General features: G+C 42.2%; 2 protein-coding genes across 2 annotated transcripts; both read left to right on the top strand.

Moving 5' to 3' along the window:
- Positions 1-5,517: 5,517 nt before the first annotated feature.
- On the top strand, positions 5,518-7,587 carry LOC148097555 (zinc finger BED domain-containing protein 4-like). Its single transcript, XM_087832434.1, has 3 exons — positions 5,518-6,100; positions 6,162-6,380; positions 7,583-7,587. Exons 1-3 carry the CDS (start codon positions 5,539-5,541, stop codon positions 7,585-7,587), a joined length of 786 nt encoding a protein of 261 aa, XP_087688560.1. The 5' UTR covers positions 5,518-5,538.
- A 708-nt stretch (positions 7,588-8,295) lies between these two features.
- LOC148097554 (E3 ubiquitin-protein ligase TRIM47-like) lies at positions 8,296-24,144 on the top strand. Its single transcript, XM_087832433.1, has 4 exons — positions 8,296-9,018; positions 19,542-19,709; positions 19,793-19,921; positions 24,059-24,144. The coding sequence occupies exons 1-4, from the start codon at positions 8,322-8,324 to the stop codon at positions 24,142-24,144; spliced, it is 1,080 nt and encodes a 359-aa protein (XP_087688559.1). The 5' UTR covers positions 8,296-8,321.
- The last annotated feature ends 682 nt before the right edge of the window (positions 24,145-24,826 follow it).

Genomic DNA, 24,826 nt, shown 5'->3' with positions numbered 1-24,826 from the left:
GTGTAATATATAATATATGGTTTTTCAGAGAGGAACAACTTTTATTACAGAGAACATTTTTTAAACTCAACATAAACTTGAATAAACTTGATAAACATAAAATGAATTATATGTAACACATTATTGGCTACTTTAACTGTGTATTTAGGATCTTACTCTCTGTATTAAATACAGTGGCGGTCCTAGCCTTGTTGTCTTAAGGCCAAGAAAGATGCCAAGCAGATTTATTTTACCAAGTGGATCATCATGGCCTTGCCATATTGGTCCATTTGATTGACCTTTATTATAATTATGTATTTATTTTATTTTCGGTTGCTACAAACGGGACAGACATGACTGGGGGATAGGACAGGGAGAAAGAATGAAAGAAAGAGGGAGAGAAAGAAAACCAGAGGGGAGAAGAGACGGTGAGAAAGGGGGGAAGAAAGAAAGAAAAACAAACAAAACACCTGGATCACCTGTATGGAGAAAAAAAACAGAAGAGAAAACAAACAAAAAAAAAGAGCAACATAATAAAAACAGCACCATCACAATAAACTAGCTAGCAGTAGATAACAGTAGATACTAAATATTAAACGATATTGTGCAGCACGCAAGATAGACAGCGCACAATGTGCTTTGAGGCAGCAGCCAAGAAAGGTGTAGTCCGCGTCTGTGAACACCTGTGTGCACTGTAAACCTGAATTAGTTGACTGAACTCAAAGATTTTGTGGAAACTGATTACCTCAAAAGACTTAAGTACACAAACTCATCTCTTCTAAGTATGGGGGTACTCAAAATTTGTATTTATTGTTAACCTAAAAATGTAAAATTATATTTTATATTGTATTAATTGAGCTTCACTCAAAGACTGTTGTGGTGATATGTAGGTGTTCATGTAATAAGGTTTACCAGCAGGGGGCGCTGTATTTAAGAAAGCTCATGAATGCCTCCAGGGAGCACATAAAAGAAGACTGGTCTGTGGTGTGAGAGGTTTTTTTGAATGGTGTCAATAAAATGATTGGAGCAGTAGCTCGCAAGGCATAAGTGGATATTGTGGTCTTTTTAACAAGCGCTACGAAGACAACACATGGTACCAGGAGTAAAAGTGGGAGAGTGGAAGCGATAGCAGTTCAAAGTTGAGAGATGGAAAGTTTGAAGCCACCGGAAGGACTGAAACTGGTGGGGAATGTGGACAGCAACTGGCGGTGTTTTAAGCAGCAGTTTGAGCTGTATATGGCTGCCATGGGACTGGACTCCAAACCCGATGCCAGGAAAATTGCATTTCTGCTCACGGTAGCTGGTCCTCAAGCCATTGAAGTCTTCAACACGTTTGAGTTTGAGGAAGTTGGTGACAGGAATAAGTACGACAAAGTGGTTGAAAAGTTTGATGCACACTGTTCACCACAGAAGAACACAGTATATGAAAGGTATGTTTTCCGATCTCGGATGCAGCAACCAGAAGAGACTTTTGATTGCTTTGTGACTGATTTGAAGCTAAAGGCACAGTCATGTGATTTTGGAGAGCTGAAAGATTCTATGGTTCGTGATCAAATTGTGTATGGGATCCATGATAAACGGACTAGAGAACGGCTGCTCAGAGATTCCAAGCTAACTCTGGATGAAGCAGAAAGACTGTGTCATGCAAGTGAGTTAGCCCTGCAGCATGCAAAGACATTTAATGAGACAAGCATCGCTGCAGTACATGATGGTGCAAAAATATCTGTGGTTAAAAAGAAAATGAGGAAGAATGTGTCACAAAAGTCCAGCAAAGAGGGTACAGTGTACTCCTGTAAGCGATGTGGTAGCAGACATGAACCTAGACAGTGTCCAGCTAATGGCAAAAGATGTTTGAAATGCGATGGAAAAAATCATTTTGCCAAACAATGTCTGTCGAAAGCCAAACCCAAATCAGTGCATGTAGTTGAAGAGACTGACTTAAGCGAGACTTTCTTTGTGGGCATGGTGTCACTTGGGGATGTAAAACGTGAGCATAACGTAGCAGAAGACAGTGACCGACGCTCAGATTATGAAGACACGTGGATTGTTTCACTCCCAATACAAGGAACTTTGGTGGCACTAAGGATTGATACAGGTGCACAGGCAAACCTAATCAGCATGACAGAGATCCGTGCTATGAAACCAAAGCCCAAAATAATAAAGAAAAGAGTACCTCTAAAAGACTACAATGGAAAGAATATTGAAAGTAGTGGTCAATGCAGACTTAAAGTGACAATAAAACATAAGGATTATCATGTATTGTTTAATGTTGTTCCAGAAGGTCGTGAATCACTGCTGGGTGGAGTGACATCCAAAAGATTAGACCTAGTAAAAAGGGTGTACCACATTAGCTGTGCAGAAGCAGCAAGTGGACAGCGAGGAGCAGTTGACTCCGTTGTGCAGTATTATGAGGATGTCTTCAAAGGTTTGGGATGTCTACCATGCACTTACAGTATCCAGCTGAAAGAGGATGCAAAGCCAGTGATCCATTCACCACGTAGAGTCCCAGCTCCACTGAAGGACCGTTTAAAGAAAGAACTGGACAGGATGTCACAGTTGCAGGTCATTACAAAAGTGGAAGAACCAACTGAGTGGGTAAACTCAATGGTTTGTGTGGATAAGAGGAATAAAAACAATGATTTGAGAATATGCATGGACCCTGGCGATTTAAATCAAGCCATAAAACGTGAGCACTACCAGATACCAAAGCGTGAAGAGATTGCAAGTGAAGTGGCAGGCGCCAAATACTTCTCAAAGCTAGATGCAGCACAGGGTTTTTGGCAAATAAAGCTAGATGAGAGAAGTTCAAAATTGTGTACTTTCAATACACCTTTTGGCAGGTACAGATTCCTCAGAATGCCATTTGGCATAATCTCAGCATCTGAGATTTTTCATCGTGCCATGGACAACATGTTAGAGGGATTACAGGGTGTTCGCTGTTATGTTGATGATGTGGTTATTTGGGGCTCCACCCTACAAGAACATAATGAAAGACTGGTGAAGGTGCTGCAACGGGTAAGGGAGAATGGATTAAAGCTAAATCGTGACAAGTGTCATTTTGGTGTAAAGGACATAACATTTTTGGGAGACAAATTCTCTGCTGAAGGTATTGAGCCAGATGAAAGAAAAATAAAAGCCATCGCAACAATGCCACGTCCGACAGATAAGAGAGGTGTGCTCAGAGTGATGGGAATGATAAACTTTGTAGGAAAATTCATACCTAACTTGTCAGTGAGAACATCAAAACTAAGGGAGTTACTTCGTGATTCCATAGAATTTAAATGGTCAGCGAGACATGAACAAGAGTGGAATGATGTAAAAGCCACATTGACAACGCGCCCAGTGCTTGCATATTATGATCCAACTAAGAGTCTGAAGATCTCAACAGATGCCTCAAAGGATGGGCTTGGAGCTGTTTTACTTCAAGCTGAAGAGGGGAGTTGGAAACCAGTTGCTTATGCTTCTAGATCCATGACAACATTTTGATGTCATCTCTCCTAATAAGGTATACACACTGTAATAAAGAAATGATAAGTACCATAATATAAATAAACCACACCACAGATCCTATAATCAGATTTCTGTCTTTTTGTTTATTAAAAGGTGAAGTGTTTGCTGTGCTCTAAAGAACTTGGATACAGCAACAACACCTCATCTATGCTGAGGCATTACAGAGCCCTGCATGAGAACAAGGAGACTAACCAAGGTGGACCAAGCTCAGGTGAGTTTTTGTAGGTTTTAAGGATACAGTCATTTGATACATTTATATTCCCCATGTAATTCATTAACCCTTTAAGACCTACCATAGAACCAAGTCCGCCAGAGCTTATATTATATTTTTACATGCTGTGGAGCCATTTTTGGGAGCATTTCAAGTTGCTATACATCAATACAACCATTACAGCCTAGATTTTAATAATATGCATGAATTAAGTGCATAGTAATTACATAAATTGCAAAACAGTGCAATAAACTACAAAAAAATTGAAAATCGTTTTTGTTTTTTTAACATATATTTCTAGTTAGAGAAATTTAAGAGGCTTATCCCTCAAAACTGTAAATACAAAAAAGTTGCACAAAATAGTTTCCCACCAAAGGAAATTTATTTTGAGTGTCTTCATAGTTTTATTTTTGAAATACACCAATTTTTATACACTGCAGGAAAAACAAAAATAAATATTATAATGCAAATTTGCAAAAAAGCAGCATATGCATCAAAATAAACTATTTCCAGCAGTGCAATATGAGTCGTAAGCATCCCAGAAACGACACAGAAAGTCATAAAGTCAAACATAACTTTTAAAAACACCAGTATAGGGTCATTGAGGCCCGGACGATAAAAAACTACATTTCCGCGAAAATGACGTCACTTCCGGTTTCGGGCAGGTCATGGCGGACATCGCGCTGACCTCTAATCCAATGTAGGAAGTGTTATAAACAGCTGATCGGATCGGCAAAGCGTGTTTCTGGAATATTATGTTTTTGTTGCTGCAAGTGCTTTTTATGCAGTTTTTGCAACGCTATATGTGGAAGGAAACTGTGACCTAGCACAAGCTGATGGCATAAGATGTAAGTACAACTCCTCAGGTTTCATATGCAAAAAAAATTATTGCGCTAGCTCACGTGATTGCAGAGCTACCGGGATTTAAAAATAGTTACGCAAAACAGAGCGTGCCCGCTCCGACCGGTTTTAAAGGGTTAATATTTGGGTTCTATTTACTGAAATATGTAATTTCTTAATGTTTTTTTGTTGTATCAGGGGAGAGGAATGATGTGGATGAGGCCTTGGTCAACATGGTGATAGAGGATTCCCAGCCCTTCACTATTGTGGAGGACAGTGGGTTTAGGAAGCTTGTTAACGTTTTGAACCCTAACTATGTTCTCCCCACAAGGCAGGTGTGTATCTTAAAATATGAAGCATGTTTCCATTTTGCCTTTATTTACATATTAAGTACTGTACCTTCTTTTGTTTAGGCTTTGAAAGCTATGGTGGACCAAAGATACAAAGAGTCCAAACAAAAAGAAAAACTGACTGTGGCCAAGGTTTCTGCAGTTAGTTTGACATCTGATATGTGGACCTCCATTAACACAGAGGCTTACCTAGCCGTCACCTGCCATTTCATTGACTCTAACACTGCATTGCATTCTGTAGTGTTAGGTGTTCAGCACTTCCCTCAAGCACATACTGCTGTCAATTTGTCACAAGTAACAGCAGCGCTCATGTCAGAGTGGGGCATTACAGACAAAGTTACATGTTATGTGACTGATGGAGCAGCAAACATGGGTGCTTGTGCTAAGGAGCTTCGTTTGCATCACAGTAATTGTGTGGCACATACATTAAACCTAATGGTCAAAAAAGCTCTTGATCAACACACGACGCTGTCTGACATCCGGACTACCTGTAGGAGGATAGTGGGATATTTCAAGAGCAGTACAACTGCTAAGGTTTGTTCCATTATTTCATTACTGCTTTGAGGTGCTGCTGCAGTAACACAGCTTGAATTAATCAGTTTGTGTTGGCTGTTTTTCTAGGAGAGGCTGACAGAGGTGCAGGAGCAAATGGGCCGGCCTGCACTGAAGTTAATTCAAGAGGTGGATACACGTTGGAACAGCACATTCCAAATGCTTCAACGTGTTCATGAACTCAGGGAACCTATTGGAGCATCGTTAGCTGGCCTGCACACTGATATTTGCCCACTGTCCTCTGAACAGTATGACCTTATGGCAGAATGTCTTAAAATACTCTCCCCATTTAATGATGCCACCACTGAGCTGTCAGAGGAAAAGCGAGTGTCTGGATCCAAAGTAATTCCACTTCTACCAATGTTGCACCATGCACTAAATGAAGAGGAAATGGGAGTTGTCCTAACTCCAGAGAGCTCCACCATGGTTGAGTGTCTAAGGAGACAATTAAAGGAGAAGCTCTACACATTGCAGTCAATGAGCATCATGTCACTGGCAACATTGCTGGATCCAAGGTTCAAAAAAAAAGGCTTCTTTAGCCCAAATAAAGCAATGGATGCTGAGAAGAGACTTATTTTTGAATGTGCTGCTATTTTGCGGCACGTGGTCTTCTCATCAGCAGCCTCATCATCAAAAGCTTCTCAGCCTGTGACTCAAGGTATATGAGCACATTTCGATTATTATATTGTATTTAGTTACTTACATTCTGTTTGTTTTAGGTAGCAAACTGTGGCATCGTTTGGACACCACTGTTCTGGAGACAAAGACCCCAAATGCTACTGCTGATGCAACAGCTGAAGTACAGAAATACCTCCATGAACCAAATATCGGCAGACTGGAGAATCCGCTGGAGTACTGGGCTGGACACAAATTTCTTTATCCAAACTTGTATAAACTTGCTGTGGTTTTTCTTGCAACCCCTGCTTCATCTGTGCCCTGTGAGAGGATATTTTCAAAAGCAGGAGAAATCCTCTCAAAAAAGAGGAACCGTCTTAAGCCCAGCACTGTGGAAAAGCTGCTATTTTTGAATAAAAACAAATGAAAACTTTTCCCTAGTGTCATGAGCACTGTTATAAAGTCACAACCACATTCACATCACAACTCCCTCCCTTTTTGTTTCCATGTACATTCCTGTGTTAAGCTGCCAATTTATTATACACAAACATTAATTAAATTAAATTAATATAAAATTAGTATAATATTAAATATAACTAATATTTAGAGTTTAGTTATTGGTGTCATGAACAAAAGTAATTTCTTTATTCATTCAACTTGAAGCGCCACACACTAGTTTGTGTCACATGATTACACAGTTACACAATCATCCCAAAAACTCTGTACTGATAGTTTCCACTTTCTCTTTTGTATCAGACATACTGAGACAATATTCGGGATAAATGACCATAAAAACAATTTATTTATTCAGTTTAGAGGTTTACACATCACATCATTATAATCATTGAGCCCGTTTCACTTGAATCGTCCACTTGATGGCGCAGTAGAGCAAATGAATCATCACAATGCTTCGAACCATGAGTCGACCAGTTGGATGGAAAGCTTCATTTCATCACGAGGCTTCATCTCACCATCACTACATTTTATGAGTGAGCTTGACTTTAAGTGACTTACAGGTTTCTTTGAAAAATACTTTCTTATATCCAGGTTCTTCCTTGTTGCTGCCGTCCTCCTCTCCTCCTCGCAGCGCAGGTTTGCCGCTGCTGAAACTAAACAGAGCTCCAATCACATTGGTCATATTTGTCACGTGACGTAGGACTCCAGTAGAGAACGTAATTTAACTCTTTCTGCACCGCTGGGTGAATGAGACGCTGACAGATCGTTTTTTTCTTTCTATCGGGTTTGTTTTTCTTTCTAATTATTGGTGGGGACAATTCAATAATCGCTGGATATTGGTGGGTCCCTTCCGTCCATGCCAAATCTACGCCCTTGGACTGAACAGTCGTTTAGCTTCTAGTTTAATCGGATTTGCTGTGTAATCTTTGCTGCCAACAGTGTAGTGAAACATTTAAGCTGCACATGAAAGTTAATGGGTAATTATGATGATCTTTACCACAAAGATTTTAAATGATAGAATAAACAAAGGGCATGAAAACTGATTCTTATGTCTACTGTGTATCTTCAGTGTGAATGTTGAGTTATATTTGAGTGTCTGCATTTAAAGCACATATTAATGTATTGTTTCGAAATCCATGTTGGTAAACAGGAAAAATTACTAAAGAATGTAGAATTAGAACACTATCTGTATTTGTTTTTTAAATAGTTTTACATATATTTTACTATTTAAAAAAAATAATCAAGAAATCAAGCTTGCTGCCTGTCTTGTACAGTAATTTCATTTGAACATAGGTTTGATTTAGTGGAGTCAGTTGTTCCCATGCATCATTCTGTAAGTGTGAGAATGAACTAAGATTAGAAAATGTCAAAATATAAAGTGTGATTTATTTTTATTCATCACAGCATCCTAAACTTTGCTGAACTTTTTGAAATATAAAATGAACTCGCTGAGTGTTGACTGTCACATTTCAAAGCACCAAGTAAAGATAAACTATTAAACTTTAACTGGGTCAGACTTGTTACTGCATGTTGTAACCAAACATACCACACCCTGCATCATGTGATTGGCTCTTGGTTGCTCTGTAAAAACATTTCTTTAGTGCCTCCCTTCACAGATGTGTCTGTATCAGGATGGGTCTAAACAACATGGTGTAAATGCAGTTGCTGGTGAGCCTCATTTCCTGTAGGAGGTGAAAAAGAGCAGAGATCTGTTTCCCTTCAGAGCACAGAGGTTGTTTCTGTTCACAGGAAGTGAAACTGTCTGACAGTCACTGAGAGACGGTGAAACGGCACAGCACACGAATCAAATGGATCAAATAAAATTCTGCTGTTCAGTCTGTTTGGATCTACTGAAGGATCCGGTGACTATTCCCTGTGGACACAGCTACTGCATGAACTGTATTAAAAGCTTCTGGGATGAAGAGGAAAAGAAGAAAATCTACAGCTGCCCTCAGTGCCGGAGGACTTTCACAGCGAGGCCTGTCCTGGAGAAAAGCACCATGTTAGCAGATTTAGTGGAGGAGCTGAAGAAGACTGGACTCCAAGCTGCTCCTGCTGATCACTGCTATGCTGGACCTGAAGATGTGGCCTGTGATGTCTGCACTGGAAGAAAAATGAAAGCATTCAAGTCCTGTTTAGTCTGTCTGGCATCTTACTGTGAGAAACACCTTCAGCCTCATAATATTGTTGCAGCTTCATTCATGAAACACAAGCTGGTGGAGCCCTCCAAGAAGCTCCAGGAGAACATCTGCTCTCGTCATGATGAGGTGATGAAGATGTTCTGCCGTACTGATCAGCAGAGTATCTGTTATCTCTGCTCTGTGGATGAACATAAAGGCCACGACACAGTCTCAGCTGCAGCAGAAAGGACTGAGAGGCAGAGAGAGCTGGAGGTGAGTCGACAAAACATCCAGCAGAGAATCCAGGACAGAGAGAAAGATGTGAAGCTGCTTCAACAGGAGGTGGAGGCCATCAATCAGTCTGCTGATCAAACAGTGGAGCACAGTGAGAAGATCTTCACTGAGCTGATCCATCTCATCCAGAAAAGAAGCTCTGATGTGAAGCAGCAGATCAGATCCCAGCAGGAAACTGAAGTGAGTCGAGTCAAAGAGCTTCAGGAGAAGCTGGAGCAGGAGATCACTGAGCTGAAGAGGAAAGATGCTGAGCTGAAGCAGCTCTCACACACAGAGGATCACATCCAGTTTCTACACAACTACCCCTCACTGTCAGCACTCAGTGAGTCTACAGACTCATCCAGCATCAATATCCGTCCTCTGAGCTACTTTGAGGATGTGACAGCAGCTGTGTCAGAGGTCAGAGATAAACTACAGGACATTCTGAGAGAGGAATGGACAGCCACTTCAGTGACTGTCTCACTGACAGTCACTGAAGTGGATGTTTTACTGTCAGATCCACCAGAGCCAAAGACCAGAGCTGGATTCTTAAAATATTCATGTGAAATCACACTGGATCCAAACACAGCAAACAAACAGCTGTTATTATCAGAGGGGAACAGAAAAGTAACATTAATTATTGAAGACCAGCCTTATTCTGATCATCCAGACAGATTCACTTATTGGTGGCAGGTCCTGAGTAGAGAGAGTCTGACTGGACGTTGTTACTGGGAGGTGGAGTGGAGAGGGAGAGGAGTTGATGTAGCAGTCGCATACAAGAATATCAGCAGAAAAGGAGGGGGTATTGAATATGCATTTGGAGGTAATGGCAAATCTTGGTCATTAGATTGTGACAACAACAGTTATACATTTTGGTACAACAAAATCAAAACTCGTGTCTCAGGTCCTCGTTCCTCCAGAGTAGGAGTGTACCTGGATCACAGAGCAGGTATTTTGTCCTTCTACAGCATCTCTGAAACCATGACTCTCCTCCACAGAGTCCAGACCACATTCACTCAGCCGCTCTATGCAGGACTGATGGTTTACTATAAATATGGAGCCACTGCTGAGTTGATTAAAGTGAAATAGACTGAAGTCTTTCATATTGTGGGTTTAAATCTGTATTTTAGTTTCATTTTATTTTCTCTCCATCATTTCTGCACAGAGATCAGCTGTCAGTCAAACATTATGGGTGGTACCTCCACATCTTCTAGTTGTTCTCTTGATGTTTCTGAGTTTTTAAAGGAGATCTTTCCTGTGACTGTTTATGGAGGCTATCACTGCTCATCATCATTTTGATTTACTAAAATATTTCTCCACATGAAAATGTAAACTTCTCTATCCTCTAAATGTTTCTGGAATATTTGTTTTTTTTTTTGTTTTGTTTTGTTTTGTTTTTTTTGCCTGTCCCATTTGGTTCTTTAGCCGTCAGAATTGTTGTCTGAAGACCAACAAGGATACCCAATGGATTTATTTTGCCAAATGGATCATCATGGCATTGCCGTATTGGTCCATTTGATCGACCTTTGTTTTTATTATTTATTTTATTTTCAGTTGTTACAGACGGGACAGACATGAGTGAGGGATAGGAAAGGGAGAAAGAAAGAGGAAGGAAAAGAAAAGCAGAAGGGGAGAGGGACAGTGAGAAAGGGGGGAAGAAAAAATATCTCCGGGATCACCTGTTGAGAGAAAAAGAATAGAAAACAAGCAAAAAAAACAAAACAATGCAACATACTATACACAACACCATCGCATTAATCTAGCTAAGTGTAAACAGCAGTAAATACTAAATATTGAATGTTGTTGTGCAGCACGCAGGACAGACAGCGCACAATGTGCTTTGAAGTAGCAGCCAAGAAAGGTGTGATTTAAGTCTACGAACAGTGAACACCCATGTGCACACCTGTGTGGATCGGCGCGCTTGTATTCAAATGGTTTCCCCATGTAATGGTCTGCTAGAGGATGTAGAGAGCCATAGCCCTGTCCCCCAGGGCATGAAGCAGGCATGGGGGAGATCCAGGCCCCAGACATCCAGAGGCCCCAGAGTGCAAGAGCCCAAGGAGGACCACCGGAGGGGCATCCGTGCCACCTTCATGGGAAGGGCTGAGGATCCCCAGACGAGGGGTCACCCAGTAGCCACCGGGCAGAAGCTAGAGGGGGCTGCACCGGCGTGCCCGCCGGCTCCGCCGGCAGCCAGCTGCGCCAGAGTGAACCAAGCCGCAGGCAAACAGGCCGGAGGCCAGAGGGCCCCCCGCGCCCCGGAAGAGGCCTGACCGAGCAGCAGGCGCCAGGCCCCGCCAAGTAGCCACCGGGAGTGAGCTGGCACATGACCTGAGCGCCCAGCCCTGGACACCAAGAACCACCAATGCACCGACCCCTGAGGGCATCAGTCACCGGCAGGGAGTGTGGTGAGGGGAGATAGGCCTCCACACTTGGAGGGCCTGGGAGTTCCCAGAGAGGTGGAGTCTAAGACCCGACCTGACATATAGACACAGACAAACAGGCACACACAGACACAGACATGCATTCCCACCCTCATGCACACATATACAAACACTCAGCACTCACCCAACGTAGGAATAAACGTAAATGGACATGTACACACAATCACACTCCCCAAACATACTCTATACCCCGGGTCCAGGTATCCTCGCCCCCAGAGGGGGAAACGGCACCCAGACCCGAGAGATGTTACCCTTCCCTCCGGGGTGGAGGCAAGCAGACCGCCCCAGGCTCCGCAGCAGCAGGGAGGCAAATCGGACAGCCAGCATCTCTTCCCAGCCCCCCCGCCCCGATGGCTAGCAGAGAACGGGGGTGTGTTAAGACCCCATACCTCCCTCCTCCCGCTCAAGTGTAGTGTTGCTGCGTGTTGCTCTAAAGTGTGTTTAAAACAAGGGAGAGCATGGTGCTGCTGCCAGAGAGCAGCAGGTGTTAGCACGGCCCCTCCCGAGAACCCTCAATGTCTACATGGATTTAAAATTGAGAGGTGGGCACCGGCGCCAGAGGTAGGTTTGAATACTCAGACCGTCTACTGGACGCCGTTAACGTGCCCACCCTCAAGGCCCTATATATATATATATATGTGTGTGTGTTATGAGAGTGTAAGTAATGTGGATGTCTAAGTTGTGAGATAAAATTGAGGCACAGGTGGCCAGAAGAGGACAGAGGGGGGGGGAATGTCTCCCCTGCACCCTGGTGACACACCCGCACCCCAAAGCCCTACCTGTGTGGGTGGGTGTGGTGGAGCGGGAAGAGGGAGGCAGCCGGGGATGGGGAGGAAAAGAAGGGAGGGGAGGGTGTCCCTCCCTAGGGCCAGCTCCCCCGCTGACCCCAATATGCACCCCCGTCCTCTGGTATCCACCAAGGCAAGGGAGCCCAGGCCCATCCAGACCGGGGCCTACGGCAGCAGCACCGCCAAGCCCCACAGGACCCGGGGCAGCCCACCCCACCCCACCGCAGAGGAAACTGTACCCACCCCAACATTTAATCATCTCCCAGACTACATAAGACAACAGACACCCAGGTTAAGTTTATTCTCCACCTCTTCTGTGTCTCTCCCCCACCTGCAGAGTGGACTCCTGCAAAGATGGAACAACCTCCCTGCCAGTTGAAGAGCCCCCCGGTTAGGCCGATGCACAAGAGGCCCCCTGCGCCAGGGCTGAGCCCCCGTGCACCCACCCGCCCACAACCTCGGCGACACACCGACGAGGACCAAAGCCCCCAAGGCCCAGCCAGAGCCCCAGCACAGAGACGAAGCACCCCCGAACCCCAAACCCCCACGCCCGCCCCGGATCCACTCAGGGGCAGCCAGGCCACCAGGCCAGTAACCTACGTCCGCCAGCACAGACCATCCTCCAGCCCCGCTGCACGCGGCCACGAGGAGAACAACCTCTGAGAGCGACCAGAGCCACTAACCAGGTTATGAACACAACCCCCGGGTTAAGCCCTCCAGGGATAACGTCTCTAGGAGTCCTCCAGGTGCCCTAAGCCCATCCCAACCTCCACATCAACCACAATAGCCAAGGTGGGACCAAACCACGACCCCCTACCCCCGCTAGGTGATGGAGCCGATCAAAGGAGCCCAGAGGGATTGATCTAATGCGGTGGCAGAGGCTATATCGAGACTAATGTGATCTATTAGATAGTTTCTATATTGGCTAGAATTAAGATTATTTTTATTTTTCCAGTTCATGAGGACCGTTTTCTTGGCGATGCATAGGGCAGTAAAAACCATGTGGACTGTATTAGTTTCTGTAGTGACATCATCCAAATTTCCCAACAAGCATACTAAAGGGGAGGTTGGAATTTTACATTTCAGACACTTTGATAAGTCTTCACATATCTCGTGCCAAAACGTCTGCACTGGTGGACAGAACCAAAGAGCGTGGATGTAATTGTCTGGTGTATTGCCTTGACAGTGTGAGCAGTTGTTGGCGGATGTAAAGCCCATCTTAAACATTCGATGACCTGTATAGTGCACTCTATGCAGTATTTTGTATTGTATTAATTGCAGATTGGGATTTTTAATCAATTTAAAGGTTTTTAAGCAAATCTGAGACCAGACGTTTTGGTCTAAGCTGACTGATAAATCTGCTTCCCACTTTGCAATAGGAAGGGATATTGATTCATCTATTTTAGAAAGTGTTCTGTATATTTTAGATAATAGTTTGGGGGATTTAAGAGTAAGAAATTGAACCACACTTGGTGGTGTTTGTAATTCAACTTGACTGAGGTTAAATTTCTTTTTTACTATGGATTTAATTTGTTGATATTCTAAAAATCTTTTCTTGTTGATCCCATATTGTGTAACTAGTCTGTCAAATGGAATAAATTCTGTTCCCTCTAATATATGTTCTAAGTATTTAATTCCTTTACAACTCCATTCTGGGAAATTAATCATATTTTTGTTTTGTAATATGTCAGGGTTATTCCAGATAGGTGTACGTTTGCATGGGATTAATGAAGACTCCGTTATTTTTAGAAACTCCCACCATGCTGTCAGAGAAAAGCTGATGTTGATGCTTTAAAAGCATTCATGTCTTTTGATGTTTGAGCTAATAAATGGTAGGTCTGAAATCTCTAGATCATTGCATAGTGCCTGTTCAACATCTAGCCAGGGCTCATCTAAGAGGGTACATTTTAACCATTCTGAGATGAACTGAAGCCTGCTGGCTAAGAAGTATTGGTGAAAATTAGGCAGATCTAATCCTCCTCTATCCTTGGTTCTTTGTAGCGTTTTTAAGCTGATGCGCGGGGGTTTATCTTTCCAAAGGAATTTAGAAATATGTGAATCCAGAGATCTGAACCAATCTTGTGATGGTTTGTTAGGGATCATTAAAAATAAGTAATTTATTTTTGGCAAGATCATCATTTTTATAGTGGCGACCCTTCCCATGAGTGATATGGGTAGAACCCATATCACTTCTGGAATATTTGTATTGAAAAACGACATTTCTCTTTATGAGTATGGCAGACCATGTGTGTGTGTTTGTGTTTGTTTTTGTCAAAATCATCAAACAAATGAGGAAAAACTGTGATTTTAATGAATGAATTCATACATTGTGTTGATGTTTTATTGTGTGAATAAACTGGAAGGTTTGACTATAAATCAAACTTTGAACAAAGTCTTTTCTTCTGTCTTCATTCCAGGATCTCACTCAAATCTGATGCAGAAAATATGAAACTAATCTGAGAGAATAACTGAAGCAGTTTTCCTCCTGAAGCATCACAAAGTTCAGAGTTCATGTTTAGAGCAGAAGATTCAGCAGTCGCTCTGTGACCTTTCAACTTTCTTCACTAAAACAGCTTCATTACAGAGAAACAAGTCACATTTTCTTCATGTTCTTAAGTCCTTTCAGATGTTTGTAATGGTCCTTGAATGCAGCATCAGTGTCGCAGGTTTAAAAGGTCACTTTCTGTTGTGTTCAAAGACTTCCTTCAGATATGGTCTTTAATCAGTAAAGCCAGTGATACAGCAGTGTCATTAGCTGTGTTATTGGCACCAGGCTGTGTTTATGTATGTATTTAATTCTGTCTGAGGATGTCTTCAGCATGAAATGATCATTTGCTCAGCTGCTGTGTCTCATCTCTTATCAGACATTGGTTGGAACAGAGTTTTGTTGCTGACCATCTGACAAGAGGGTGAAGAAAAGCTTCAGGCTTCATTTGGACACTACGTTGGACAGAAGTCTCCACAAAAATGACTCAGAAACACAAATATTATTAATGAAAGTCCAAATGTCAAAAAGGGGTCATACATGATCCTGAGAAATGTCCTTGAACATTTGAACATGAGTCAGAGGGTTGTCAGGTTTCTACACTGCATCGTGGCATCAAGCCTGAGATGTCTGTGTAAACAAGTATGGAGGACACAAATGCACAGACGCAGTCGAGCTGTTTACTGCTGATGAGGAAGGAAAATAGTCTGTTGGATATTAAAGCAGCATTTATTAGAGTAAGAACAGATACTTGTGTCCTTCATTTGATCCCCGTCAATTTACAGAATACTTAAGGACCCTTTGACTTCTAACATACAGCTGCATGTTTACAATTTTATTATTTATTTATTTCTAGCAAAGCGAGACTTTACTGATTAAAGACATATAATCAGACATATTACTGTTACTCTCTGAAAAAGACTCACATAAAGCAGATTTATCACAAGCAAACATCAAGACACATCCTTCATGGCTTAAAGTTGCAGTGGGACTCTTTCGCCATCTGGTGGTTGTAACAGTTATGACAGCTGTTCCTGCATATATGTCCCTCCTCAGTGTGAAGAAGACTGGACTCCAAGCTGCTCCAAGCTGCTCCTGCTGATCACTGCGTGTTCCTCCTGTGTCTAAAATCTATTTCCATTATGAATCAGGAAACTGTTTGCACCAATCATAAAGGCAATAAAATACGTCACACACTAAGAAATAACAAAAAGGAATTGTGGATTTCAAGGAGATTTTTCCCTCGTTTTTTGAAATCATAAGAATACAAACTAATGCAAGACTGTCATGTTTTCATAAGTTTGTAGAGACACTGTTCTGTTGTATTCTAGGACATCAGTCACTTTTTAAATGCATGCTACTCCTCCTCATCATCATCATCATCAGCACCCATGACCTCCTTTTAGTCTTTGTTTTGTTATTTTTCAGAGTTCAGGAGACGTTCTTATGGGATTTCCACAGTGTACAAGTACTGTTTAGACCCTTTACCTAAAAGAAAAGAGTAAAGTACAAAGTAGATTTACTCACTGCGGGAAAATAATGCCTCAATCTGATATATTGTCTTATATGACAAACTGAAAGTGATGCATCAAAGTGTAAGCAGCATTTTCCTGTTACAGCTGGTCTAGATGGAACTGATCTGATCTCCTTTATGTACAGGTAGATATCCAGTGGGTTTGCTAAGGGTCACAGATGAGGGGCTGTGTGAGATGTTTAATGGGAAAGGAAATAAAACCATTGTTCCAGACCTGCAGCTAAGATACTCGAGTATCTTCAAATATGAAGCTGAGTATTACTTCCATACTTTCCTCCACTGCTGATGACCTTGTTACCTGCTGCTCCCTGTTAATGATCAGCCTCAGTTCTGATAGTAAACTGTTGGCTCTCGTTCTGTCAGCTTGTTGCTCAGTGACGTCTTGTTTTCATTTTCCTTCTTCTTCAAATGTGTCTTCCTTTAACTCTTTGCTTTTGTTTCTGCTTCAAACACCAAATGATACACGTGCTGCACCTCTGATGGTTTGTCAGAGAGCAGAACAATTTACATTACAGAGAATATTTTACAGTTGAACATAAACTTTAAATGCATCATGTGTTTCCCATTACTGGCTGACTTGTCCGTGTCTTTTGAAAGGTGATAGTTGTGTATCTTTAATCAGTTAATGCAATATGCTCGACTGAAAGAGCCATCCAGCGGGTCAGATGGAGAATTTTTCATGTCGAATCTGACCCACGAGCCTTATGTTTGACACCCCTCATTTATACCTTTTCTCTAAAAGAACAGATTCAATTACAGTGTGGATTTGCTCACCACAGGAAAAATCATGAATGTGATAAATTGTGTCATATCTGACCTCTAAGCATCATTTTAACTGTCACAACTGGTGAAGATGGAGCTGAACTGACCAGCAGCATGTATAGTTAGATTTTTACTGGTTAGCAAATGTTCACAGATGAATATCAGCGGCTGAGAGATTTTTAATGGGAGTGAAAAAAATGTTACAGTTTCTGGAAACTTGACTTTGTTTGAGTTTCTAAAAATTCATTTACATCTGAAGTGGCGCTGAGCAACAGCTGCTTTTTGTGAGAGGGGAAAACAAGTTGTTGTTGTTTTTATTTAAAACTTAACCTGAAGGTTGTGCCACAATTTCAGCTGCAAGAAGTGCAAAACAGCACATAAGTAGAAAAAATGATTATTGATTAAAGTCCCTGAAAGTATAAAGGACAGTTTTACATGTACTTGGATACTTTCAGCTACTCTGTGTGACTTTTGTACCCTGCTGCTCCCTGTTAATGATCAAACTCTGACTGACAGTAAACTGTTGGCCATCGTTCTGTCACGTTGTTGATCAGTGACGTCTTGTTTTCAGATGTCTGCCTTTAACTTTTTGGTTTTGTTTACTGAGTAATATACCAGGTGTTGAAGCTCTGATGGTTTTTCAGAGAGTAACAACTTTTATTGCAGAGAACATTTTAAAACTCAACATAAACTTAAAATGAATTATATGTAACACATTATTGGCTACTTTAACTGTGTTTTTAGGATCTCTATCTTCCTGTATTATCTGTACTTGAAGGACTGTGTATAAAGGACTTTGACTCTGTGATCAACCGTGGATGTGAAAGCCTTCAATTTCAGTCCCAAAGTCAGAAATTGTTTAATTCCAGTGAAATATACATTTTATAAGTTGAGTCTTTTTTGTGCTATGCAACACAGTGCATGTACATATGTGTACAATTAGTGAAGTCATCAGTCCTCTGTCACTGTGTTTAGAACGACTGTTTTCTTTTCTAAATCATAGAGATGTTTCCTGATGCTGTGTGATGGCTGTGACTGACTGTGAGGATGGAAACAAACAGAAACACTGAGAGAGTTTCTTGGTCAGTATATAAACAAACATATGGCAGATGAGACTGCTACATACATTTTTAATATGTGTTGTCATTTTTCAGTTGCGTTGTCCATTGTGATGACCATCTCACGCAGGTCCAGAGAGCAGATGTTGCTGCATTGCAGCAGCTTTTTGCAGATGTGTTCTCCCCCTGCCCGACCGTACAGCTCTCACAGAGCACCATTTTATAACCCGCCCTGGTGTGACGCTGCGTTCACGGCCCTACTGGTTACCTGAACTTAAAAGACAAATTATTTAGAGAGAATTGGCTGAAATACTGATGCTGGGAGTAATAAAAGAGCCGCACAGTGAGTGGTATAGCCCCATAGTTCTTGTAAGTGAAGACAGATGGGTCTGTTTGTTTCTGTCAACTACCACAAGGTGAATGAGTGTGTCTCAGTTTGATGCTTACCCAATGCCCCGACTCAAGAAACTCCTGGAACGGTTAGGCACTGCTCGCTTTCTCAAGACACCGGATTTAACCGAGGGCTACTGACAGATGCCTTTGTCTCCAGAGTCTAAGGAAAAAAGATATTTCTCCACTCTGAATGGTTTGTACCAATTTATCACACTTTTGCTTGGCTTGCTGGGAGCCTGAGCCACTTTCCAATGACTCATGGACTGGGTGCTGAGTCCACGCATCTTTTATCGAAGATGGGGTTTTTATTTTGCATGGTTTTATTGGCAATCCTGACAATTGTTTGGTGTCATTGACACTCACAAACAAATACGTACTCACGGGAGTTTCTTTTGAAGCTTCTGTGGAACTGCCCGTCTCTGGATTCTTTTTACCCTTCAGTGTTTTCCAGCCCTGGATCATCCTCTAATCACAGGAACACTTTGGAGGACTGAGGAAGCAAATATGATACAATCGTATTCCTTTGCCATCAATAATCCTGCTAATGTGCAGTCTCTGAGGAGTAAATTGGATGAACTGAATTTGAATGTCGCACATTTACGTGACTACAGGGACACATGTCTGATGGCATTCACAGAGACTTGGCTCAGGGATTCTGATCCTAATTTAGCAATTTGAATCAGCTGAGTTGGATCAAGAACACATCTAAAAGCTGTAGGACACCGGCACTCGAGGCCTGGAGTAGCCTACCCCTGCACTGAACCATAAACGTTGTTGCCATTGCACGTTGCACTTTTTTGATGATAGAATTTGGACTGTTTCTTTGGGCTTTTGTGTGTGTGTGTTGTGTTTGCTTGTTTTGTGTTGTGTTGGCTTGTTTTGGTCTCTCTGTATGGACAGACTGCAAATCAGTTTCCCACTGGAGACAAAAAGTTCCCATTGACTAATGCCTTAAAAGATGGATTGCATCTTGGTGCAGTGTTTCTGCAAGCTGAAGGTGAGCACTGGAAACTTATAGCCTACGCATCCAGATTCATGACAGAGACTGAGTGTCATTTACACTCAAACTGAGAAGGAATGATTGGTATTTGGGTGCAGTTTGTCACGATCTACTACTGTTGTGTTATTTTTTCTGCTCTTCTGTGCTCACTCAGTTTTAATGATGTATTAGCTGCCCTGGTGTATGATCGCCTGGCTTTGCTATCCATCCGATCCTCTATGATGCCTCACGATGTCTCGTCGTCCTCCGGCATTTTCCACCCTCCTCCATTAGCTGGATCCTCGTCAGGCGATTTCGGTGGTTCCTCTAGACCACGGAGAAGGAGAGGGAGAAGAGGAGGTATTCAGGTAACGCTCAGGCTTTACTGGCGGCGGGGTTTGGCTGGTAAGCGACGTCGAGTGTGCGTTGTCTCCTGTGTTCAGAAAAGCTCCATGGAGGGGGACTTGTTTTCCACAGCCTTGTTTGGATACGCTGGGCCCGGCTCTTTGAGACCGTGCCACCTTTGGAGGGTTTATCCAGACTCTTCTTCAGGCTGGCATTTTCTTCCCTCGGTGAGTTGATTCTAGGAGCGTGACGGCTCGAACCCTGTGTATTTATGTCCCTTAACTCGAGCCTCTGCAAATAATGAGGCTTCCAGCTCACTGAATATGGCGCTTTTTAACGCTCGATCTCTGTCTAATAAATCATTCTTGTTGAATGGTTTTATATTATCTAAAAAACTGGATTTTGTATTCCTGACTGAGACCTGGCAGCGGGATGTAGACTACTCGTCACTCGTTGAACTCTGCCTGGATGGCTATACTTTTATTACCCGGCCTCGGTTATCTGGTCGGGGTGGTGGGCTTGCCGTGGCTTTCCAGGACCGTTTCTCCTGCCGCTCTGTTAAAATTGGACATTTTCTTTCGTTTGAGCTGCAGCTGCTTAAAATTGGTAACAAGGATCCTTTCTACTGTGCTGTGGTGTATCGTCCACCTAATAGGTTCTAATAGATCTAATAGGTTATTTTTATCAGAGCTCAGTGACTTCTTATCCGCTACTATGAAGCTGTCTCGGGTGCTCATAGTTGGGGACTTTAACATACACGTTGATGATGACTCCGACCCATTCGCCAGAGACTTTATGAACATTATGGATTCTTTTCATGTTGCTCAGCATGTGTCCGGTCCTACACACAGCAAAGCTCACACACTGGACCTTGTTTTTACTTTGGATTTAATATTGATTTCATTTGCTCTGAGAACATTTATATTTCTGATCATTATTGTTTTTAACTTGTCTTTTAATGAGCCTTTGTCCCCCGTTAGACGGATGGTTAGCTCTCGCATCTTAAACTCCTCCACAGCAGAGAAATTTGTGGATGCTTTTAACTTACAGCTATCTCCTCAAAATGGTTTTGATTTCTCAACCAGTCTTTTTAATAATTGTTGCCTTTCTTATTTAGATGAAATTTGTCGGGTTTAAGACGAGTGTTTCTGCCTCCAAATCTCCTCCTTGGCCAAATGACAGTATTCATTGTCTAAAACGTGATTGTCGTAAAGCGGAGCACAGGTGGAGGAAAACTCATCTAAATGTTCAACTCCTCTATCTAAAGGACCTTTTAGCTTCTTTTAATAATGCGATCAGAGATGCGAGAGCTGCCCATTTCTCACGCTTGGTTACAAAGAGCAGAGGCAATCCTAAGGTGCTGTTCAACACCATTAGTGACATTGTTTAGTGAAATTAGTGAAATTTTCTTTCTTTTCTGCTTGCAAAAATTCATAACGTGAGAATGAATTTGATATTCATTTGTACGTTTCTTTTAAGCCCCAGGATTTATCTAAGCTTCAGCGTCTGAATAATTGCTTAGATTCGATCAAACGTTGGATGGCTGCAAATTTCCTCCAACTCAACGAGGGGAAAACCGAAGTCCTCGTATGCACCCCTGATAGATTTTTATGGCAGATACTGAAAGCCCTTGGTCCTCTCTCACTCTATGTTAAATCCTCTATCAGGAATTTAGGTGTCACTTTTGACTCGACTCTCACATTGGATGGGCACGTGAAATCTCTGGTTCGGTCTTGTTTTTATCACTTAAGAAATGTGGCTAAGCTAAGCCCGATTTTATCTCGCTCTGAACTGCAGATTGCTATACATGCATGCAAAACGCTGCAGCTAGGCTTTTGACAAAATCCTCCAAGTACTCACATGTGACACCGTTGTTATCTCAGCTTCCTGTTGAATTTAGAGTCCATTTTAAGATCCTGGTCTTGACTTACAGAGCTGTGCACGGACTGGCACCAGCCTACATCTCTGATCTGCTACAGCCCGATGTCCCCAGCAGGTCCCTGAGGTCATCTGATCAGGGCTTACTTGCTATAAAACAGACTAAGATGAGAACTGAGGGTGACAGAGCTTTTGCCACTGTGGCCCCGAGACTGTGGAACTCTCTCCCCCAAACATTAAGAACTGTGGACTCAGTAGCTGTTTTTAAAAAACAACTCAAAACTCACCTTTTTAAAACTGCTTTTGGTTCATTTTTTGCCTGTTTTATTTAGTCGTTTTTAAATCTTTTTATGACTTGTAATCTTATGTGCAGCACTTTGTGATTCTGCCATGAAAGATGCTATATAAATTATTTATTTATTTATTTTTGGCTTAGAGAGGTTCCACAGCTTTGTATGTGGCTTACCCTCTTTCACTGCAGAAACAGATCATTGCCCACTAGTATCTATCATCAAGAAGAACTTGAATGAAATGACGCCAAGAATTTAGCGTCTGATAATGAGAATGCAGAGATGTGACTTTCAGCTAGTTTACACGCCAGGAAAGCACCTGATAATTGCAGATGCACTCTTACGAGCACCCACAGGGGGCATGGTGAGTACAACAGAAGAAGACATTCAGACTCACATAAACATGGTCTCTGCCAAACTTCCTGTGCCAGACATGAAATCTAAGCAAATAACTGACGAGACTGCACAAGACACAGAACTGCAACATGTTATGGAAAGCATGTCAAATGGATGTTTGTTGGCTCGTGTCCACTCTTCTACCATATTAGAGGAGAACTGAGTGTAGTCAATGGACTGCTATTGAAGCAGGACAAAATCGTCATTCCACAGACAAAGAGGCAAGAGATGCTTACCAGAATACATGAAGGCCATCTCGCAATTGAGAAATGCAAAAGAAGGGCAAGAGAGACAGTCTTTTGTCCTGGAATGAACAGAGAGATAAAGAATATGATAAGAAGGTGTGAGACATGTCAGAAGTAACACAATAAACAGACCAAAGGATCTATGGTTGTTGAGGAAACACCAACAGCGCCAGGATGGATTTGTTTCATGTTAAAAACAACTACATTTACAATATTTACAATGAACTTTTGACCTACTCAAAATTGTAAAAATATAAATAAATAAGACTATAAATAACCTTTCTGAGAATGTCCAAACACCAAGTGCAGCTATCAAACTTTAAGTAGGTTGCAGTTTTTACTGAAAGTTGTAAATCAAACAAACCCTGTTAGTGCCTCCCTTCACAGATGTGTCTGTATCAGGATGGGTCTAAACAACATGGTGTAAATGCAGTTGCTGGTGAGCCTCATTTCCTGTAGGAGGTGAGACGCAGAGAAATGGACCTTCCCTGTCGAGCGCTGGGAGAGAAACTCCTGCTCATCCCCTCACTTTGCGCTTCCCCGTTAACCCACTAGATGGCAGGTTTGCCATTAGAAGATCAGGAATAGACCCATTCATTGAAACGTTGATCCCATTACTTACAGAACAAACGACTCTGACCTGTCATATAACAAACTTATAAAAAACATGCCTCAGAAATACCCGTGAGACAGAATACGTACTATCAGACACTTGCATGGAGAAATCTTATGAATACCAGCGGTCACACACTCACGTGTGCACGCAGGTACTTACAGACTCACACTATCTTGGGTGGCTGCTGCCTCAACATATCAAGCATTATCGATTTTGTGTACTGCTTAAAAAGATTCAGCATTTATTATTTACTGTTACCCAGTGTTGGGCAAGTTTGAAAAAGTAATTAATTATAGTTACTAGTTACTTCTTCAAAAAAGTAACTGAGTTACAATATTCTAAAAATAATTAATTACTTGAAAAGTAACTATTGTGTTACTTTAAAAAAAACGTTTCACCCTCTGGGGTCCAGGGTTTAATTGGCCATTTTTTACTACTTTTGATTTTCCCTCCACATTTTACCTTTAAAAACTATTTGCTTTGCCTTGTTTGGTTTCATTCTTTTCAGCACAACCTCACATGTCTGAATTTACAGTTATGTTTTCATTTTGACAAACCGTATTAGCACAATTGATCTAAAATGAGACAGAAAACATAAAATCTGAGTAGAAAAGGTTATATTTTTTACTGTAACAACCACAAACATGTTTATTGAATCATATTTCATAACTTTCATGACATTAAATGCAGTTGTCAATTTTAAAATCTTATGCACAAGTTTTGCAAACAAAGTTATTTGCAGCCATTTACCTTTTTTTAAAATAACAATTTCAACGTCACGGAAAAGAGGGACCCAGGCGCGGTTCTTCTTCACAGAAACACAGTGCGTTTATTTACAGTGAAACAGACAGGCAAGTCCAACAATTCACTCAAAAGTGCAATTTTTCCAATCGTGCTCGTCCCTTGCTCCCAGTGCGTTCGGTGTTGTAACTCCCTTAGTGTGTGTGCTCCCCAACTCGCTTCTCCGCTCGCCCCTCCTGGAGGAAGAAGGAAAATCCACCGTTAGCCACACGCTCGCCGAATAACAAGCTCACACTGCTCGCACGGACTATACCAGTTCGGAGTAATAATCCCACGTCGACTGTCGCCGCGAGTCCAGGTTAAATACCTCTGTCTAGCCGGGAGGAATGATTACCAAGGGCTGGTCAGGTAATCAGCTGCAGGTGGGCCAGCAACAGCGAAGAGGGACTCCCAATGACGACAGTCGCCAGGACACGCCTCTCCCACGGCGCGCACTTCCGTAAACAGCCCCGAGGACCGGGGAGGGAGAGAGGGAGAAGCAAACACACAGAAAACATAAACACAAGCAGAGTCGTCCGGAAGGACCGTCCGACCGTGACATTCAGACTATTTACAGAACAATCAGCTGTTCTGCATTCAGTAAGATGCCACACAAATTATTTGTGCCACTCCAAAAAATGGGATGAACTATTTAATATTTTGAATGAAACACAATATTCCATTGTACAGTGTAGGTTTCCATGTGTAATTAGTGTGTAAGAATATTGCAGAAGAAGCTTAATGTGTACTTTGTAAAAACGATGAGAAAAAAAGCTGGCTGAAGAAGAAAAGATAAATGTCCTTTTTTTCGAGCATTCTCTCGGCCGGCCGCTTGGCGTATGACATGTGGCGGAAGGCTCTGGTGCAGAGCGCCGCCAGTTCGAACCCCTCACGAACTCATTGCCACGGCCCTCGCTTGGGGGGCGG

Source organism: Neolamprologus brichardi, chromosome 18 (assembly GCF_056152115.1).
Source record: "Neolamprologus brichardi isolate AB-2024 chromosome 18, ASM5615211v1, whole genome shotgun sequence".
NCBI lineage: Eukaryota > Metazoa > Chordata > Actinopteri > Cichliformes > Cichlidae > Neolamprologus > Neolamprologus brichardi.
The sequence above is the reverse complement of the archived record's forward strand: the minus strand, read 5'-3'. Positions and strand labels throughout refer to the sequence as shown.

Coding starts and splice junctions, on each gene's coding strand:
- LOC148097555 (XM_087832434.1), top strand. CDS start 5,539: ATGGGCCGGCCTGCACTGAAGTTAATTCAAGAGGTGGATACACGTTGG. Junction 6,101..6,161: donor TTCTCAGCCTGTGACTCAAG/GTATATGAGCAC, acceptor TGTTTGTTTTAG/GTAGCAAACTGTGGCATCGT.
- LOC148097554 (XM_087832433.1), top strand. CDS start 8,322: ATGGATCAAATAAAATTCTGCTGTTCAGTCTGTTTGGATCTACTGAAG. Junction 19,710..19,792: donor AAGGAGAGGGAGAAGAGGAG/GTATTCAGGTAA, acceptor TCCTGTGTTCAG/AAAAGCTCCATGGAGGGGGA. Junction 19,922..24,058: donor GCTGGCATTTTCTTCCCTCG/GTGAGTTGATTC, acceptor TAACTCCCTTAG/TGTGTGTGCTCCCCAACTCG.